Source organism: Pungitius pungitius, chromosome 6 (genome assembly GCF_949316345.1).
Source record: "Pungitius pungitius chromosome 6, fPunPun2.1, whole genome shotgun sequence".
NCBI lineage: Eukaryota > Metazoa > Chordata > Actinopteri > Perciformes > Gasterosteidae > Pungitius > Pungitius pungitius.
Genome location: NC_084905.1, coordinates 19,788,956 through 19,809,353, shown reverse-complemented (window position 1 = coordinate 19,809,353; position 20,398 = coordinate 19,788,956). Strand labels below are relative to the sequence as shown.

Below are 20,398 nucleotides of genomic sequence, written 5' to 3'. Positions count from 1 at the left end.
TTATTATAAAAAAATATATGTAAGGTCAATATATATAATATAATATATAATATATATATTATTAGGGCCGGGACTCGATTAAAATATTAATCTAATTAATTAGAGGCTTTGTAATTAATTAATCAAAATTAATTTCATTTTAATTGCATAAATATTTGACCTGAGAACCGTGAGAAGTAATTTTTTTCACATGGATTTTTATTTTTGCAAGTGTAGAAATAGTCTGAAGTCATTAACGCTAGTTGGTGCTCCAGTATAATCGGTCCTCCGAAACTCATCCAGTGAGAAACGTTCCGCGGTGCAAAAAATAAGTGTAAAAATGCGTAAAAAATGTTTAATGTGTTATTTTTTGTGTAATTAATTAATCTTAATTCACATTGTAATTAATTAATCGTAATTAACGCGCTAAGTTAAAGTCCCGGCCCTACTTTTTAACATTTTAGATCTTTTCTTATTCCCAACTAGTTACTATCGTCACTCTTAGTAAAGCGCTCCCATTCAGGCGCCGCAGCGATACCCTTTGATCACATGCTTTGTGGGACTGAATGAAGGACTTTAAACGAAGCGTCGCAGAAACAACTCGGCAAAACTTGTAGAATGACAAAACAAAAACAGCGAGTTACAGAACAGTGTAACCAATAAATAACACGGCCAGTATTATACCACGCTGTCTACAACATATAAAAGAATAAAGGATCCAGTCTATGTTGTAGAGACTTTATCAAAATGATACGTAGCTAACAGTAATATAGGCCGCTATAGGTGTCAATCCATTTAAACTGGAAAAGGAGTTTATGTCATTTTCAGGCAATTTATCTGATAATCTCATGCAAGGGGGTTTAGGTATATTCAATAAGTCAGTGAGGAACACCAAAGATATGATTACACTTCAACCACTTCATCTGTTTAAAAGTTTCTGCTACTTTGTGGATTAACACCAATGTAATATCAATGCTTGTATTGTGTAGTTCAACTTTAATGGGATGCACAGGACTGTAGACCATTCCATTCTATGCAACTTAGTGATACAGCCATCAGAGGGAGTTCACAAAACGTCAATTCCGCAAAGAGGGACTTTTACTTGGTATGTCGGTAAAAACAGGGTCCAAACTAAAAAGTATTCACCGCGTCAGCCTGTCTCGGCAGGATCGAAGCGGACTGGACTCATTTCTTCTTAGCTCAAACGTCCTGTCGGTGCGCAGCAGAATCTGGCCTCCCGACACAATAAAAACTAAAGCAACGATGTCCGAAGGTCGTCTTGGGTTCGCATCTCCTCGTTGAACGAGTGGTGGCGAGGACGCAGAAAACAAGGGGACGTCTCGTGACTCCAAAAGTCTGGAGAGCTTCAAGCGGGGAGAAAAAAGAAGAAAAAAAAATCCTCGGGCTTCCACGGCGGCGTCGGGGGGCGTCTCAGAGCAGCGTCCGGGCGGCGTGCCTCAGGTGACCCCCGTGTCGGAACAACGTGACGTCCATCTCCGTGTCGAGCAGCGCGGTGACGCAGAAGGACTTTCCTTGGCTGGTCTGGAGGAGGACAAGACCAACGGGGTTTAATTAAGCTGCTCATGAAAATGTGGTTACACCCCCCCCCCCCCAAGACATTCACACGGCCAGCGCTGCCCACCTCCACCGTGAGCCGCTGCCCCGGGCTCGGGCCGCCGGGCCGCGGCGCGGCGACGGTGAAGCGCTCCTTCCCGCTGAGCCCCAGCGAGTCGGCGCTGTCGCCGGGCAGGAACTGGAGCGGCAGGATGCCCATTCCCACCAGCTGCTTCCTGTGCAGCTTCTCGAAGCTCTCGGCGATGACCGCGCGGACGCCCTGTCGGGGGGGAGAAATGTCACTGGGACGTAAAATGGGACGATTTGGTAGTAAAAAAAAAAAAAAACATCACACACTGCGCTTCAGGTTACCAGCAGGTACGGCCCTTTGGCCACCCAGTCCCTGGAGCTCCCGGAGCCGTAGTCCTTGCCCGCCAGGATGATGAGGGGAACGCCGTCTCTCTGATAGCGATCAGCTGCCTCGAAGACGTCCAGCTGAAAAGGAGGAGGACGGGATGATGGCGGCTGCTGCGACGTTTTCTGAAACGCACTGACGGGCGTAAGGAGGCCGCCACTCACCGTCTGGCCCGAAGGGATGTGCAACGTCTTGGGCCCCGGTTTGCCGATGAAGCGGTTCTGGAGCTTGATGCTGGCGAACGTTCCTCTGGTCATCACCGCGTCGTTGCCTCTGCGGGCGCCGTACGAGTTGAACTCCCGCGGGGTCAGGCTGAGGCGAAGAGTAACATCGCAACATGTCATCAAACGAGCAGCCTTTGCCTTTTCTAATAAACCTACATTTCCTGCAGCTTTTGGATCCCGGTGGTTCTGGATTGACATTTACTTTCAAGGTGCAGCCTAAATAAGAAGTGCTATTGAATTCGGGACACTGACGAGGATCAGAATCTGGCGTTCACCAGTCTGGGGGGGGGGAGGGGGGGACCAACCGTTTGCTCAGCAGGTACTTGGCGGCGGCGCTGGTCCTGGCGATGCTGCCGGCAGGGGAGATGTGGTCCGTCGTCACTTTGTTCCCGAGGAACAGCAAGACGTGAGCGTTCTCTATCGACTGAGGAGGGGGCACCTCTTTGCTCTGGGACAAAAGGCAAGCAGGGGAGACACTTATTGCCTTTTTCATTTCTCTATCTGGGTCAAATCAGAGGACTGTGCAACATAGCGACTCCCACCAAAGGTCTGAAGACTTACCAACTTGCTGAAGAAAGACGGCGGGCGGATATACGTGGACTTGTGATCCCAGGGGAAAACCACAGAATCTGGACATTCCATGTTGTTCCAAAGCGAGTTCCCTTTCTGGAGAGAGAGAGAGAGAGAGAGAGAGAGAGAGAGAGAGAGAGAGAGAGCATAGTGATCATTAACTCACTTTACTTAATGGAAAAAGACATCAAATAAATAAAGACTACTGACCTCCATCCTTCCCCTGAGGTCCTTAAAAATGGAGGAGATGACGGTGTCCTCCTCCATCTGCTGGACCTCCTCCCTGGATGGCCAGACATCACAGAGATACACCTCCTTCCCCTCCGAGGTCACACCTTCACAACAGGATGCTTCACGTTAACATCTAGCTGTCACATTTACAGCTATAATCACCGCCGGCTTTAAACGGCCGTTTAGACCCTTAAACTACCCACAATGCTCCTTTGTCCCGAGCTGTGTGGCCGATGCGTGTCGGCACAAGAAACGTTCACCCACTGTAATCAGCCGGATTCCTAAAATCCCGTAATGACCTCGAGGTTTTCAGCGGAGCTCCTCCCGCCTGCCTTCCTTACCCAGAGGCTCTTTCTCAAAGTCGATTCCCACGGTGCCGGCGAGAGCGTACGCCACCACCAGGGGGGGGGAGGCCAGGTAGTTGGCCCGCACGCAGTTGCACAGGCGCCCTTCAAATTGCCTGTTGCCAGACAGCACTCCGCAGGCCACCAGGTCCCCCTGAAACACAGCAGGTCGATTGATGAGAGAGGCCCGCTCTCTTTTTTTCTCTCTCTGCGACCTACAGAAAAAGCTTGATATTGCGCCACGGAGCTCTGACCTGTTTGATGGCCTCCACGACGGCGTCGGGTAGCGGAGCCGTGTTCCCCACGCAGGTGGCGCAGCCGTAGCCGATCACCTCGAACCTGGAGCGTGACGAAAAACACGGCGCTGTCAATCATCCAGCAATTCTCTCATCGTACACAACATCACTCAATCAAGGGGTTGTCTTACAGCTTTTTTGAATAATAGTGTTTGTGTGTGTGTGTGTGTGTGTGTGTGTACCATCCACACATGCTTACCCCAGCTGGCTAAAGTAAGGCAGGACTCCGCTGGTGTTGAGGTAGTGAGTGACCATGCCGCTTCCGGGAGCCAAGCTGGTCCGTATGTAAGGCTTCACAACAAGCCCCGCCTCCACAGCCTTTTTGGCCAGTAGACCTGTCAATCGCGAAAAACAGGCGCGTTATGCAAAGCAGCCATAGTTTGGTAACTACATAAGAGTTTAACCAGCAGGGGAGCGAATGAATCGTACCTGCGGTCAGCATGACGGACGGGTTGCAGTTGTTGGTGCAGCTGGTGACGGCGGCGATGACCAGCGAGCCGTGGGCCAGCTGGTACTCCTGGCCGCAGTGCAGGAAAGGGACGCGCGTGTCCTGCTTCTCCTTGGAGATGTGGAAGCCTTTGAAGCCAACCTGCAGGGAGAACAAAGGACAGGTCAGTAGAAGACACACAGAGGTCTGAGGACCGGCAGTAAATACACACACAAGGCGTCTTAAAGCTGGGATTCATTTGCACGACTGTTACTAATCTGTAGTTTCTTTTATTAATTCTTTCACACATAACTTTTTTTTCTTGGCACCGTTTTCCCATTTTAAGAAACGCCTATTTTTGTATCTCGGCCTGGATGTACACTTGGTTCCTCTCCTAAAGGGCAGAAGTAGACGTTTTCCTGTTTGTTACCTTCTCATCGAGACAACTCTGAAAGTCTTCCTTCATGCTGCTGACCGCCACTCGGTCCTGAGGCCTCTTCGGGCCGCTCACGTGGGGCACGATAGAGCTCAGGTTGAGCTCAATCACCTGCACAGAGAGGAAGGGAAAAAAACAAAACATTTATGCAATATCTGATGGATGTCTGTGTTGATATCTATGATCAGTCACTGCAGCTCTGACACTTTACCTCAGAGTACTGAGGCTCTTCTGTGAGTTCTTCGTAGCTTTGGAAAAGCTTTACAGCCCTCATGTAAGACTCCAGTAATTCTAGCTTTTCCTTGGTAAAATCTGGAAGGAAAGTGACGACGAGGCAGTCAACACGGGATCTGACATTTTGGCTCTAAACGAGCAGCGTCGCCTCTGCAGGACTCACTCGTCTTTTTAAAGTGCTTGAGGGTGACTTGGTCGATGGGGAAGAAGCTGACGGTGGCGTTGTACTCTGGGCACATGTTGGCGATGGTGGTCCGGTCGGGGGCCGACAGCTGGGAGACGCCGGCTCCGAAAAACTCCACAAACTTTCCAGCGATTCCGGCCTGCCGCAAGTGCTGCAAAACGAATGCAGAAGTTACGTGTAAGCACAAGAGTGTTTTTCCCCGTGACATTTGTTACTACTCGCAACAATAAACTCTGCACGGCGTGGATTTTTTTTACCACATCTCTACAAGACATCAGTTTCAATTCCGATTCTTGCAGTAACACGCTCTTTTTGATGATTCAAAACTACCCGACTGGAGCTTTTTCAAATTCAGTCGCCCTCTTCCAGGGGAGCTGTGGTTGATTCGCTGAGAAGAAGAGACCAATGAGACAAGGAGGCGGGGCCGAGCGGTGTTACCTTTGTGATGCCGAGGACGATGTCTATGGAGGTGGTCAGAGGGTTGATGGAGCCCACCAGCTTGCAGCCCACCACCTGAGGGAGGCTCAGAGACACTGGCTGGCCCAGCATGACCGCCTCGGACTCTATTCCCCCGACACCTGGTGGAGGAAAGCGTGTAATTCAGGTAAGCAATGCACCTGATTCGGGAAAACTTTTGAAGGTTTGCCGATGTCTCACCCCAGCCCAGGATGCCCAGGCCGTTGATCATGGTGGTGTGCGAGTCGGTTCCCACCACGCTGTCGGGGTAGACGAAGCCGTCGGCCACCTGGATCACTCGGGACAGGTACTCCAGGTTCACCTGGTGCACGGCGCCGACGTCCGGCGGGACCACGTTCACGTTCTTGAAGGCTTTTGAACACCACTGTTTGGGTAAGGAGACACCAAATTATTTTACTTTTCATTGACACCTACAGAACATTTCCACGAGCTGGAAAATACTACTTTGGTTGAATGAACTAAAGCTTTGAGACAGTTTGTAGACTGAAGACTACTTCATGATCAGGAACAGTTAAAAGAACAAAGACATAATGATGATGGTGATTGTCTGATGGCACCTTAAAGAACTGAAGCCTCTCTTTGTTTCTTCCCAGTTCCAGTTCCTGATTCTTCAGAGTTGTTTCAGTGCTGCAGAAACAAGAACAAATCAGAATGAGACGTGTCAATCTGCAAGGTCATTTAAACCGGGATGCAAAGTCAAATCAACCCGTTAATATGGCGCTTAGCATGGCGTTATCATAGCCCTAATTAGCTCACATATTGATGTTGTTTTGATTAAAAAACTAACCTTCAGGACTTAGATAGACGTGAAACGTGGAATCAATTCAGAAACATCCAAGCCACGCCTCTAATTGGCCAAACAGCATTAACGGAACATTCCTTGTTTTTTTTTTTACTAGCGCACTCACTCAGACACGGGCTGCAGGTGGAAGGGGCAGAGCAGAGGCGTGTTCTCGATCTGCTGGACGGCTGCAGGTCGACCCGGTGAGGCTGGGGGGTCGCTGCATGTGGCTTTGCTGCAGGAGCCCCGCTGGCCCCCGCACTGAGAGGCTCGCCTGGGGGGGCCGTGGCTCGCGTGGGGGCCGTCTCCTCCACCGGGGTTTGGGGCATTCTGAATGGCACTGTGGGTAAAGCCAGATATGTTGTATTACACGACCGAGGGGGAGAACAAGGCTGTTTAAGGGAGTACAGGCAGAATAAGTAAGTGTTTATTTATTCCTATCAACACACAAAACAGGTCAACAAATTAAAAGTCTGTGCGTGTCTTTATATTCTCACTCTCTTTAGCTCATTCTCAATGTATAAAAAGGATCATATAAACACACAAACACACCATTTGTTGTAGTCAATTTGTAGCGAGTGGTCTACGATGAGGTCTGTGGGACATTTAGGGTTCACAAGTCCGGGGTCCACCCCATGTTTGGCCACAGCATCCCTCATGGCAGCCAGGTCCACCATAGCAGGAATACCACTGTCAAGAGAGAAAAATTAAAATCAACCCAACCGTTCTTTAAGGCTTTATAGGAATACTCTTCTTTTAGAACTCAAAGTCTGATGATATTATCAATTTGTTGATGTAAAAGGCAGCTAAGAAATCACGAGGACACAAGATCCAATATGCAAACTCCTGGTGGAACTCACGTGAAGTCCTGGAGGAGGACTCGCGCTGGAGAGAACGGCACCTCGGTTTTATCCTGCTGCTGCTGCCAGTCCAGGATGTTCTGCACGTCGGCTTCTTTTGTGTGGAAGCCATCACAGTTACGGATTGCTGCCTCCAGGAGGACACGGATGGACAGAGGCAGCTTGTCTACACGGAGGGCCCGAAAAAAAACAATGTGTTGTTTCGGTTCCTACAGTAGACACTCAGTAGTTCAATCAGATCACTGTCCTTGGTAGATTAGTGTCAGACCGGAGAAAGGCCCTGGAAGCTTAAGCTTATATACATATATAAACACACAACATCTTTAAGACCACTAAATGTTCTCCAAGACTGTTGACATGAATACATGGTTAGACTCCTATCTTTTGACACAACTGCAGTAAACAACCATATTATGTAATATCTCAACACTCTGATAGATTTGTTTCGAACAATGTTGTGCTGCTACTTCTGCATTGTGAAGATCTGAGTAAAATAAAGAGAGAGGAATACAAGCATCTAAATACGTGCACTTCCTTTTAGTCAGAAGGCCTGAACTCACCATATCGTGGATCATTTAGTTTCCGTGGGTTGAAGAACTTGATTGTGCCATCTTTCAGTGTTTCAATGAGATGGGTATATGGGTGCTCTGCACAGGGAAGAGAAACATATTTTAAGACCACTGTAAGTCCAGCCTGTGTGTTACAATGTCTCAGCGTGTGTACTTGCAGATTGAACGGGTTCATGTGAGAGACTTGATATTCAAATGGTTTAATCATAGAGTCAATTACCTAGATACAAACATTCAGACAATGGAACTCATCAGGCAGCTCAACACAGCATTTTCTGAGCTGTTTGTGAACGTACACTAGTGCACACATATTATTATTAATTATTAAATCCCATGTTGAACATTGTGGTATAAGCAGCCGAGCAGCAGGATTTGGCCCATCTTTAAATGAGACTTTACTGAACATTAACGTAACAATGAACAGTGATGAATTTTGGGTGTAAAATATAAATGCAGAAGGAATTAATGATATTGGTCATTTCTTAGTTTTTTTAAATATTGAAATCTATCAAATAGATCTCATGCTGGGTGGACTTACTTAAACCCCAAAAGGTGCGTGTTAAATTGATACTTTGACTGTATGGGCTGAAAAGACAAATACCACTGAATACCTGTCAGTACTGGTAAATGTTGATGGTTGTCTACTTTAAAACCGAGTAAAGAATGAGCTAAGCTGGTGCTGAGCCCCTGTGGACAAAGTCATCTTTTGAGTCTTGGCACAACTCGCAGTGACACAATTTTTATAATAATAACTTTTGCTCTCCGGTTGTCTGCTCTGAAGGAAACACTTTTTATGATGAAAGTGAAACAAAATTCATAGAACACACCAGACAACTCAATCTAAATTAAATATGGGGTAAAATGAATATACACGTCTTTATCATAGAATATATGTCCTCCAGCATCGGGCCACCCTGCTGATGTCTACCATCCAGAGGTGAAACTAGAAAAGCATATTTAAGAGCTGGCTAAAGGTTTAAGCTTTAAAATTCATAGACCAATGACAAAGACACATTTTGGTGTCATTTCATCATCTCCTGAAGTAGTTTATGTGAAGAGGTTGTCTAGAGGTGGCGAAAAGACAGTATTATCAACTGATAAATTATATAATTTACCTTCATTTGACTTATTAACAAAATATTTAGAGGTTGATTTTTTTTTTTTTTTTTAAGATGAACATTCAAAGCAAAAGATGCTCTTGTATTTGCTCTATTCAATGGAATTTGACCTTCTTTGGTCAGATAATTCACAAAAAGCATCCAGATCATTCTCGTGTTTTGTTTATTTTTTTACATAACATTTCCCTTCACCACTGTGATCCGTTGTCAGCAACATGCACAGCGGGCCGAACGGTAAATGTCCGGTATTATATGATGCCACTTAAAACTCAAAGACACCGGCTGATCACTAGTGAGATCCTGTGGATATAACGCCCTGTTTGCCTGCTATCATCCACACACGTTAAATCCTCCGGGATGTGTCCCGGTGGGAGACAGCTACAAGGCTAACGTTCAGCTAACTTAGCACTGGACGTTATCGCGGAGCGCTCTCTCGCTAGCTAGCTAACAGCTAGCAGCTAACAGCTAACAGCTAGCTACTTATCGTTTTACTGGCTGGACGCCTTGACCCGATAAGAATAAGAAAGACAATTAACACACAATGTACGCCTAGATATCTGTATCTAACTCGTACGCTAAGGTTGGGACAAGTGTCACAAGTGTAAGCGGAGCGAAGACTACATCCAGCTTTCGGCGTTAGCTAATTTCACAGCTCTTGCTAAGTTGTAACGTTGATGCAAATATTAGCTCGCTAGCGTTAGCTTTTATATCTCGCAACAGTTTGACGTCGGGTCCACTTTACTATCAACTGATAAAAAACAACGACAGCTTAGTTCAAGGAGGCGCGGGCCTTTTGGTAATCGATCCCCCAATAAAGAGGCAAACGGCGGATCGGATGACGACTAACTGGGTAAGGTTGGCAGAAGACAGCTCTTTACCTTTGGCTGGCGGTGTAAGCGCCATGATGACATCTGAAATCAACACGGCCGGTTTTCACTACTGTACTGGCAACACCGAGCCGACCAATCAGAACACAGAGATATACAGCCACGCCCATTCGTCCATTTCTGACAAAATAAACAATTATGCAAAGCTGAAGCCAACACTTCTGTGTTTGTGTGGAGTATCAAAGGTGAAGCCGTTTATTATGCATAATTTACTTGTGAATATGACCCGCCTGGCAGTAGAGTGCTGCCTTCAGAGCACCTCCGGCTACGTTCAATTCATTTTATTTTGTATAGCCCGAAATCGCAAATTACACATTTGGCTTTACAGTCTGTACACAAGCGACATCATCTGTCCCGAAACCCTCACATACGCACAGGAAAAACTCCCCCAAAAATGAAATCCCTTCGATGGGGAAAAAAGGAAAGAAACCTTGGGGAGTAGGGTGTGCTGGACGGCCCTGAATCGGCGATAATTCATATTTTAACTAATACAAATGTAATTAAGTACCTTTAGCAGTACTAATAAGCACTGGTATATTTGAGCAAGTAATCATAGCCGTAATAACATACTTTTTATAGCTATTATATTGCGTCACTCCATTTATTTGACTATTGTTTTTACCAACCATACCATCACTTTATGATGACTTATTATGATGCAGTGTTCAACGTTCGTTAAGTGTCAATTACAGCAAAAGGTGTACTAAAGCTTGCACTACATAGAGAGCACAACAATAAAAACAAAAAAACAAAACAACTTCCATTTTAAATAGTTAACAATTCAGCTGATCGCGCATGCATTTGCAATTCCCTCTGTCACCACCTGTTCCTGTCTGCCCAGTGGTCGCGCTCGTTCTTCAAAATTCCTACACTTTCATCGTGCCGTCAATGCATCACCGCCACAGTTAAGCAACGCGCTAACTTGCTAACGTAAAGTAGCCCGCGCTAACCTCTGACCGCTGCAGGTAACACCAAGAGCCAACTTTAAGACGTTCTTTCTGTTTTTGAATCAAGTTAAAGTTTGTTTTTATGTAACGATAACAAGCCACTGCAGTGGAAACACCCACCATTGACCTTTCACCTTTGATAGTTTGCTCGGAGCGGATAATGTGCGGAAGAGGCCGTGAGAGTTTGACAACAAAGCAGCTTCCAGGAAGGTGAACCCGAGCTACATGACCCGCCTAACAAGTAGGTTTATAACCCGGGTTTGAACGCTACATTTCTGCCTTCGTCCCACTCGTGTTAGCTAACGTTAGCTAACAAACAGCGCGAGCACAGTGTGGGACTTTACACGTGCTCCCTTCCCCCCCCCTCACATAGTGCTGCAAGGACAACAACAACAACAACAAACTCTTTATCCGTCTTTTAAGGTGTGACCTTAAACGACGGATAAAGAGTTTGTTCTCGAATAGCAGAGCAGAATCTGTACGTCTGTGCGGTCACAGTCGTTGTGACGACGTTTAGGGATTATAAATATAACTTACACACTACGTCACATAATGCCTTACCGTAGCATGAGTCACAGCCTGAGGCACGTGTCTATCTTTGTATAATTGATTACTCAAAGAGCTTTGACTTTCAAATGACATTTAATCAGAACATCAACAACTCTTCTTAATAAAAGAATTTCATTTAGTTGACTCTGTCTGTACGTACAAGGCTGTAATGAACTGACGTTCTCTGGCGTGCTCGGGTACGCTGGTTGTGAAACATAATTTGCATAATGTCTACATAATGTCATAAAAATGTAGCTACAACTAAAAATATATACTGTCTAACCAGCCTACTCAGATCGTTGGTGCAAAGAGTAGGTGAGAGAAACGTACCTGCTTTATTGTGATGGTCTACAAAACTCAAGGTAAAAAAATGCAACAGTGTTGCAATTTGATTGAGGAAGTTTGTATAAATTAAAAACTGTAATACATCAAGTGATTCATTTGTTTCTGCTGGTACATTTCAGCATTCCTTTTTTTTACTTGTGTATTTTGACATTTTATAGACAAAATTAATCCATTAAGCCCGGAAAATAATTAACTGATAAATAATAGAAGTAATTGTTAGTTGGAGCCCTAGTTAGAGCTATTTATTGTAAGAACGCTGTATATTGCTACACATAAAGACTGATCTAGTGTATTATCTCGTGTCGCAATGCCCCTGTCCCGCTTTCCTGGAATCCACCCTCATTCTGAAGGAGAGAATGAATATTGTAGTGAAGGTACTAATGCAGAATGCTCTTGTTTGCAGGTCCGATGGCAGTTGGAGGCCCGATGACTGTAGATCCCGGGCTTTAGGGGTGCAGCACCGATCTCACCATGCAGCAGAAAGGTGCGATCAAAATTATCGAATGGGAGGACCTGGACAAGAGGAAGTTCTACTCGCTGGGCGTGTTCATGACCTTGACCACCAGGGCCACCGTCTACCCGGCCAGCCTGGTGCGCACCCGGCTGCAGGTGCAGAAGGGCAAGGCCCTCTACACCGGCACCTTCGATGCTTTCTGCAAGATCCTGCGTGCAGAGGGCGTGCGAGGCCTCTACCGCGGCTTCATGGTCAACACCTTCACCCTGATCTCAGGACAGGCTTACATCACCACCTATGAGCTGGTGCGCAGGCACGTGAGCCAGTACTCGCCCAGCAACACGGTGAAGTCGGTGGTGGCCGGAGGGGCGGCTTCCCTGGTGGCCCAGACCATCACCGTGCCGATAGACGTGGTGTCCCAGCACCTGATGCTGCAGGGACAGGGGGAGCACCTGGCGCGTTTCAAGGCCAAACCCAAAGTGATGCTCGCAACGACACAGCGCAGGCTGATCTTCGGGCAAACGCGCGACATCACGGTGCAGATATTGGCCGCCGATGGCTTCAAGGGGTTTTACAGGGGCTACGTGGCATCGCTTCTCACGTACATCCCCAACAGCGCTCTGTGGTGGCCGTTTTATCATTTTTACTCGGGTAAGTCGGCACAGCTGTTCTGAGCCGCCATGTTCACATCAGGGTCGGCTAGATCTGCAAATGCATTTTTCTCACCCGGTTTCCACGACCGCCTTTTCGTTCCCAGAGCAACTGTCGTCGATGGCGCCGAGCGAGTGTCCCCATCTACTTCTGCAGGCTTTGGCAGGACCAATGGCGGCGGCCACTGCCTCCACCATCACCAACCCCATGGATGTGGTCCGTGCAAGAGTGCAGGTAAACCCTCAGAGACACAATTGTGCGCCACACGAGAGCTGATATTTCACCCTTCTGGGGAATGTCCTTGATGTCGGGGCTTTTAAAGCTTAAATAAATTGAATTCAGTATTGAATTGGCATCACAGAACGAAGCCGTCAATGCAGCCACCTCGAAACCCCAAATGCAGCCGGTCAGCTCGTTCGCTCTCTCGCTTCCTTCACTTCCTTCACTTCCTCAATGCTTCCTCAAATTGCAGCGCAACAAGTTGATGTAATTGTAGATGCAGTTTCTTTCTTTCTCGTGCACATGCTCGTCACTTCGGTGCTTTCGCTGTACACATGGAATTTATAACTTCAGGACTTATATGAGGCCAACAAGTGCTGATGAAAAACGACGATTCAACTAAAACGATTTTACAACCTGTGTTTTGCTTGTCTTCCTGACCACTTGGTGTTGGTAGTAGTAGTTATTAAAAAGGTTTAATGACATCAATGCTGCGTATCAATTGAAAGTTCATTCTAGATTTATTTTAAGTTTAGGGCCAATCTTCCGCCCCCCCCTGAGGTCTATTTAGTGGCTGCTTGTGATCCCATCTCACACAAAACGTCTTTTGGCATCTTTCAAACAGATCTCAGGTAAAGTGTATTTTCCTACTAAACAATGACTCCCTGCATGTTGAAGGTGGAGGGACGCTCGTCCGTCAGCGAGACCTTCAAGCAGCTGCTGGCCGAGGAGGGCGTCTGGGCGATGACCAAGGGTTTGTCCGCCCGCATCATTTCCTCCCTGCCCACGTCGGTCCTCATCGTGGTGGGATACGAGACCCTGAAGAGACTGAGTCTGCGGGCGGATCTAGTCGAGTCCAGACACTGGTGATGGACCAGAAGAGGAGGAGGAGGAGGAGGAGGAGGGGGAGGGGGGGGGGCAGGAGCGCCTCGTACCGGGCTTCACCTCCTCAGCGCTGAGCAGGACCTTTTCATGCAGGAGATAAGGACCCAGATGTGGGTCCAGCTGCTTTCCACACACACACACCGTTTGCACACCTGTGGTGCGTCAGGTGAGGCTGGTGGCCGTAGAGGAAAAGATGGGGGGAGCAACAGGTGTTATCATCCTGTCTCCTTTAGTTTCTACTAACCTTTTTCTGCTTTTGCAATCTAAAAAACATCTTACTAAATTGTTAAATCTGCTTCTTGAATAATGGTAACTTGTTTATTTTAAAATTATTGTCACATGCACTGTATATTTTATCAATATGGAATGACTGCACCAGTTTGAGGCCCCTTTTCATAGAGCCAAAGTTTATGATCAATTCATTCAGCTATTTGATTTCATAAATACTTACTCCAGAGAAAATAACAGGAGAATCTATGAGAAGGTCCGATGACTTTTCAATGTGCAAAGTCTAGGGACTCCGATGCCGTCTTTGCCCTTTGGAGCATATTAGCAACTTGGCATCTACGAGCTTCGGCAGAGGTGTGAAACATCTGCTCAGAATCTCCTCAGTTAAATTAAGTAGAATTATTTTTTTAATGATTCTATACTGTTTCTTCAAAATGTAAACAAAAATAATTTTGTTTTAATATCTGTAGCTGTGTCACGTGACTTATTTCCCAGCTGTCTTTTGAGGTCATTTTGATGCTGAATTGTACTGCAGGAACCGTTGATTGGGCCGGTGTTTATTTCCTTTTGTCTGTATGAACTAGGGCCGGGACTTTAGCGCGTTAATTTCGATTAATTAATTACAAAGCCTCTAATTAATTAGATTAATGTTTTTAATCGAGTCCCGATCCTAGTATGAACAGAAAGTACAAACCAAAGTGGAGCTTTAGAGGAAAGAGGGGATTTAAAGTACACGTTGCAGACCTCGGATCAGATCGAAAAAGAAAAAGAATTCAAAACTACTATAACTCATTATTTAGATATGAAGTAATTATGAGGCTGCAGTATACCTGTCTGGCCACTGGAGGGAGCATTTCATCTACAACACTGCTGCAGAAAGCTTTTAACTTGCATCCTTCCCTGCCTTAGTCTACACGTCTACTAAATCAGTAATGTCTTCAAATTATGAACCATATAACCTTAAGAATTTCAATACATGATTTAATTCAAGACAATCCAAACCACTGAATGGAAAATGACAAAGCCCAGCGCATAAACTACAAACAAAAGTAATAAAAAACAACCCTTTTATTTGACTGCAGTGGGCCAGTGCAAAATCCCCCATCACATTTACAGATTGCTGCCCCCCTCCCAATTAATGACTTTGACGCCTTGACTTTGAGAGCAGGCGCGTGGCCCCTCCCTCGTTCAGTCCGAGCGTGCGTCCCTCACATGGGACAGTCGTAGATGTGGATGGCGCGGTCGTCTCCGGCCGAGATGATCTTTGAGCCTTTGCTGTTGTACTTTACGCTCCACACCTGAAGAAAAAACAGGAATAAAAAGGCCGAGAATGGGGTTAGAGCGATATGTGAAACGTGTCCACTTATTAAATAAAAATATGCATTGAGCTTTAAAAAAAAAGGGGATATTGAATGACTATGCTTGATAGAATTAACGCTTTGTTAGTGGACACACAGAATTATACACACAGACTCTAAATACAAGAACAATGCCAAGCTGAACAATTAATTAGCACTCGATCCAAGATTCCTTATTTTTTCCGCCGTAAAAAAACGAGAACAATACAGCTTTTAATCTTTTCTGAGCCGTGATACTTCATTTGGATGCTTTGTTGGCTCCCAGGGATCTAATGGCAGCGGCGTTTATTGGTTCAGCCCGAGCTGAGACGGGTGGTGTGAGGGCCGCTGCGTCGATTCCCACCACATCACCTACAGCGGGAATCGGGTCATACGAACTCGCTCGGCTTGTGTACGTCACCTGGTCCTGATGGTCGAAGAAAGTGTTGATGCAGGCTCTGGTGCCGGCGTCCCAAACCTTCACACTCTTGTCGGACGAGCTGAAGGAAGCACAGCGGAGGAGACGTCTTTTTAACAGTTCACGGTGTGAGCCGGAAACGCTCCGTCGGTTTCATAAACACTCTCTTCATCGGCGGTGGTGTTTTTTTTTTTTTTACCTGGAGACGAAGTGGGTGTTATCGGGGGAGAAAGCCACATTCAGAACCCAGGATCCGTGTCCGCTCAGCGTGGCCGCCAGGTTGGCGTGTTGCCTGAAAAAAACAGAAACGTTCGTAATCCATAACGTGCACGTTACATTTCTACAAACGCATCGGCATCCAAACACTCACACGTCGTATATTTTAATGTAGCCGTCGTCGGAGGCTGTGACCAGCAGCTGCGAGTCGGGGGAGAAGGTGAGGGATCTGATGGGCATGGCGTGACCTGAGGAGAGAGGCGACGTCCACTTATTTAGCTTCCTCACTGAGGTCTGATCAATTCATTCAGTAAAGGAAAAAAACACATTTTCCAGCTTGTGAGATTCGCTGCTTTCTCTGTTTATTATTACTACGTTTACTCCACAAGAGGAAATAATAGACAGTAAAATTAGTAATGAAAGCAGATTAGCACCATCCCGTATTTACTACATAAATGACATACAATGGAAACCAGTATTTGAACCTGCCTTCCAGGGTGTGGAGTAGCTTTCCGGTGGCGATGTCGAAGATGTTGATGATTCCATCGATGGCTCCGCTGGCCAAATATTTTCCATCAGGGCTCTGAAGTGCCAAACAGAATAAAAGCAATGTTAGCAAGTGTAAAGAAAACTTCTAAATATAGACGTGGGATTAAATCAGCTGCTGCCCGTTCTAAATGCCTGGATAGAAAAAGGTCAACCAGGTTAATAGAAGGGGAAACCTTGTGAAAGGGAAGAATCATAAATCAAGCGGATTAACCGTAAAGACATGACAGCGAGGCCTCGGCCCTTAAAGCCCAGGCGGCCAGGAGCACAATTTATTGTTCCTTACGTAAGCTATGCTCAAGATGAATTTCCCTCGGGTGTCCAGGGAGTATTCCTTCTTGCCACTCTCCACCCCGAAGATGTTGACCTTGCCATGGTGGCTTCCTGTGGCAATGTGTTTGGAGTCCGGGGAGAAGGCGACCGACCAAGCGTCAACTAGAAATGAGAGCAGGGAGGCAGAGGGGAGAAGGTTGAACACACGTCCGTTACACCGATGTTAACTGGAGCAAACACAACGCAATTATTGCAATGAATCTTCCAGTTAAAATGTATTTTTAATGGGTCTTCCTACTGTGTTTTCTAATGGCCGATATAGCGCCTCGCCATTGTCCCGCTGTGTCAATCGTTAGCAAACGAGTCAAATGTCTCAACGTGAATCCAACAAAAGAAAAGCAAGGACTCAAAATATCCTAAAAAACACTCCGTCCCCAGAGGAGAAAAAAAAGGTCTTCTGTCTGTTGACCGAGACCAACCACTGAGGGAAATGGAGCGTCACTAATGGGAGGTGACGTGACGACATTTTTGGGTGTGTGGCTGAAATAAAACAAGCTCTCTGTGCTACGCGCCTGACAAGCTGTCATCCCCTGCAGGTTCGCTCTAGACTGAGTGACCTTCTTCTACTGCTGCGTGTGACACAGTCTGAGAAGCAAATGAAGACTCAACACGGTACAGAAGCACAGATCGGCTGCCTTTTCAGGAGCACATGTTTTGGGGCACTTTGAGTTTTCTTACAGGCATCTGACGTTGTCAGATTTACTAAGAGAATTATGTTTGGCCCTGGATCCGTTCAAAGATCGTCGGAGAACCAAATTATTTCTGCAACTAATAAAACCTAAATCAGGAAGCAGAGAGCGTTTTCTCTTTTTCAGGTCACGTTCTTACAGGTGAATTCTCTCTACAGCCATCAAGGACTCGTTCACTTATTTATTCTCTCTGCAATCAGATTAACACGTGTTTAAAAAATTCAAATGAATTCCACATTTGAGCTCGTTGGTGTATTTCTTTGTTTGTGACTGTAATGTCGTGGTTTTTAAAGTGATTTCCCCACATCATACACAGTCCTACCTGGTCCAGCGTCCATGGACTTGATCTGTTTTCCAGAATCCAGGTCCCAGACACGAATGTGAGCGTCCAGAGAGCTGGAGGCGGCGATGGCTCCGTTGTGGCTGATGTCCACTGACACTACGCCCAGCTGGTGGCCCTCCAGAGTCCACTGCAGCTCCAGCTTCTCGTCTGACCTGCAGGAACACCGGGGGGGGGGGGGATTATTCCCATATTTGATGTGTGCTCAGAAAAAAGAATAAATGTCTACAGCAACTCGGCGATAATGTGAAACAGTGTTTTAAAAAAAAGACACTCACAAATCTAGTGAGTGTAGAAGGAACAATCTCGATGTTAAACAAGTTCAATGCTACAAAATAATACAAATAAAATATTGCGCAAAAAGTCGCTCACCACTTCCATACTTTCACCATATCATCTAGGGAGCCGGTGATGATAGTTTCTGACCCGTCCGACTCACTTTTACCCCACGCTGCTGTCCAGATAGCGTCATCGTGTGCTGAGCGGAAACAAACAGGTTAAACTGAGAAGAGAGTTGGTGACGTTTGATACCTGAACCGAGCGGGGAAGTTATTACTGTTGATGAAAAGAAGAGACCCACTGCTTTGTTAGCACGTTTCTAGATACTATCGGACTTTCCCGACCTGCTTGTTGTTCTCAGCTTCAAGCCAGTTAGTTACTGAAGATGTTAAAAGAAATCAGGATTATTAAGCTTCGGTTGGTTACATTATTTAAAGAGGAGTTAACTGCATATACTGATACAGGCACCTCAAACTGAACCCATGCACCCTTTAACATCTTGAATCATCTTATTCATAACTGCCCTACAACTTGCCAGTGTACTATTTGCACTACTTTCATTGTGTACGCCTCAAGTGGACAATCATTGCACTGAACTTTGCGTGCATACACGTGTAAACTTATCCCCCTTTTTAGTAGTTCTTGTTTGTTTATGCTACAAACTGCTCACAGCACAAAGTCCTCTCTCGTTAACAAACATGGTTCTCAAGTGAGTACTTTCAGCAGAATGGTGAATGAGAGATTGACATCAGATACATTTCAGTATGGTAATGATTATGAAGAAACATGTCACCCACTACGTCTGTGTGGCTCACTGATTCGGGTTTTTAACATATTTCAGAGAATAAAAGTAAACAAGAGGAAGAAATAGTTGTAGTAAATGTGAATAACAGGACATTATTTGGGAAAAAACTGTTAATGTATTCAAGTATTACAGTTTTGACAGTGATGCCGTGAGCTCTGTTGATTACTCACCGTGTTCCTGCTTGAAGAGAATGCTGTACTGAAATCAAAGTATTTCAGTTGTTTCAATTAGAAAACAAATAAGAGAACAACATGTTACATGTCAATGTGAGAATATTACAATTGGTTGCTTACTTGAGTGCTCATTTTCGTGGTGTTGGAAGTCAGATTAAGCAAAGATGGTCTCACTTTAACCTGAAAACAACAGCAGTGAGATAACTTTGACAAAGCAGGAAATGTCTAAAAAAAAAAAAGTACTTGTTAGTTGTCACCAGCATTAGCACTAAGAAACACTGTGCAGACTGTCTAGAACTACGAAAGTTAATGGAAAAACAGCCAAGTTAATAACGAATACAATTTATGGTTAACAGTAAAATAATGTGTGTATTTGCAGAACAAAAAGCATGAAAAATGACAACAGCTAACGGGAGCTAGCTGTGGCTAGCAGCAGTGATCATTGCAGGTTAGCAATACAACAAAGTGAAGTTCTATAAACAGTTACCAGATATCGCGTGATGACTACTAAATATACTAGATTAAATCTATTGACGATACAATATTTAAAAAAGGATATAAAATGCGCCTGTACCTTAAGATCTCCTAATAATAGGTTTTATTCAATTTCTGAAACTCGGCCATTTACATGTGAGACGCCATGACATCTACGTCACTTCCGCTTCTTTTCTTCTTCGTTCATAAGAATGCAGGTGGCAAACAACGCCCGAATCGCGTTATCATCACCGGCGGTGCTGTGGAGGTAAAAGCTATTACCGGGGTTGAAAAATATGTGAAGTATTACAAAATATGTGTTAGGTGTTTGAACTAATAAAACAGTCATTATAGGTATATATTCTAGGTATTTATGAAATGTGTGCTTGAGACATCAGTGGGACAGACAACTGGAATCATTATTGTGTGGATGAACCCAAAAATATTCCCAATTGTTTAATTAAGTGTTTTATTGCTTAGTCATAAAGAATGACTGGTATTGAATATGCTTTTACACAAACGTGAAGCTTGTGTTTATGGAAGTATTTTAAAAAAAATACTCATTTTGGTGGCGACAGATAATTCATATTTGACTTTAAATGAGCTCCCAGCCTGTCTCCTCTCCACCATTAAAACCTCTGCTGTGCAGAGACGAAGACAACCTCAGCCAGATGAATAGCGAGACAAATGGTCCCATATTCTGACAGTTGTTGCAGCAGGCGTCTTTGCGCCACACACTCAATGGTTGTCAAGATAAACTTTCAAGAAAAGTATTTTATTCAGAGTTGACAAATACAGACGGTGTGTTTTAAATAACTCTCGAGGTAGTGCTGAAATGAGCCGCTGTATTATAGAAAAGGACAGCAGTGTGAACCTCCTGACAGCATGAGTGAAGAAGATGAGACACGTCCTATTTAGAGCGGT

At 45.4% G+C, this 20,398-nt stretch overlaps 3 protein-coding genes across 6 annotated transcripts; 1 reads left to right on the top strand and 2 right to left on the bottom strand.

Annotated features, from left to right (window-relative positions):
- Positions 1 to 72: 72 nt before the first annotated feature.
- ireb2 (iron-responsive element binding protein 2) lies at positions 73 to 9,663 on the bottom strand. 2 transcript variants are annotated; one of them, XM_037451994.2, is made up of 22 exons: positions 9,578 to 9,663; positions 7,573 to 7,659; positions 7,013 to 7,178; positions 6,705 to 6,842; positions 6,280 to 6,492; positions 5,929 to 5,998; positions 5,552 to 5,735; positions 5,333 to 5,472; positions 4,874 to 5,045; positions 4,688 to 4,788; positions 4,471 to 4,587; positions 4,043 to 4,202; positions 3,813 to 3,948; positions 3,572 to 3,656; positions 3,315 to 3,471; positions 2,953 to 3,077; positions 2,734 to 2,838; positions 2,478 to 2,620; positions 2,113 to 2,260; positions 1,906 to 2,028; positions 1,622 to 1,813; positions 73 to 1,521 (listed from the first exon to the last, which is right to left on the bottom strand). In XM_037451994.2, the coding sequence occupies exons 1-22, from the start codon at positions 9,600 to 9,602 to the stop codon at positions 1,411 to 1,413; spliced, it is 2,898 nt and encodes a 965-aa protein (XP_037307891.2). In that variant the 5' UTR covers positions 9,603 to 9,663; the 3' UTR covers positions 73 to 1,410. The 2 variants fall into 2 exon arrangements, with proteins under 2 accessions (XP_037307891.2, XP_037307892.2); XM_037451995.2 differs by lacking the exon at positions 73 to 1,521 and having other exon boundaries at positions 1,671 to 1,813; positions 1,891 to 2,028.
- A 753-nt stretch (positions 9,664 to 10,416) lies between these two features.
- On the top strand, positions 10,417 to 14,329 carry slc25a44a (solute carrier family 25 member 44a). Of its 2 annotated transcripts, XM_037451497.2 has the most exons (5): positions 10,417 to 10,551; positions 10,677 to 10,774; positions 11,831 to 12,532; positions 12,639 to 12,766; positions 13,430 to 14,329. In XM_037451497.2, the coding sequence occupies exons 3-5, from the start codon at positions 11,899 to 11,901 to the stop codon at positions 13,619 to 13,621; spliced, it is 954 nt and encodes a 317-aa protein (XP_037307394.1). In that variant the 5' UTR covers positions 10,417 to 10,551; positions 10,677 to 10,774; positions 11,831 to 11,898; the 3' UTR covers positions 13,622 to 14,329. The 2 variants fall into 2 exon arrangements, with proteins under 2 accessions (XP_037307394.1, XP_037307395.1); XM_037451498.2 differs by having other exon boundaries at positions 10,461 to 10,774.
- A 495-nt stretch (positions 14,330 to 14,824) lies between these two features.
- skic8 (SKI8 subunit of superkiller complex) lies at positions 14,825 to 19,780 on the bottom strand. 2 transcript variants are annotated; one of them, XM_037451500.2, is made up of 11 exons: positions 19,575 to 19,780; positions 19,121 to 19,225; positions 18,998 to 19,025; positions 18,116 to 18,221; positions 17,726 to 17,898; positions 16,668 to 16,816; positions 16,325 to 16,418; positions 15,990 to 16,083; positions 15,819 to 15,911; positions 15,623 to 15,701; positions 14,825 to 15,162 (listed from the first exon to the last, which is right to left on the bottom strand). In XM_037451500.2, the coding sequence occupies exons 2-11, from the start codon at positions 19,130 to 19,132 to the stop codon at positions 15,073 to 15,075; spliced, it is 918 nt and encodes a 305-aa protein (XP_037307397.1). In that variant the 5' UTR covers positions 19,133 to 19,225; positions 19,575 to 19,780; the 3' UTR covers positions 14,825 to 15,072. The 2 variants fall into 2 exon arrangements, with proteins under 2 accessions (XP_037307397.1, XP_037307396.1); XM_037451499.2 differs by having other exon boundaries at positions 19,121 to 19,180; positions 19,575 to 19,777.
- Positions 19,781 to 20,398: the final 618 nt, after the last annotated feature.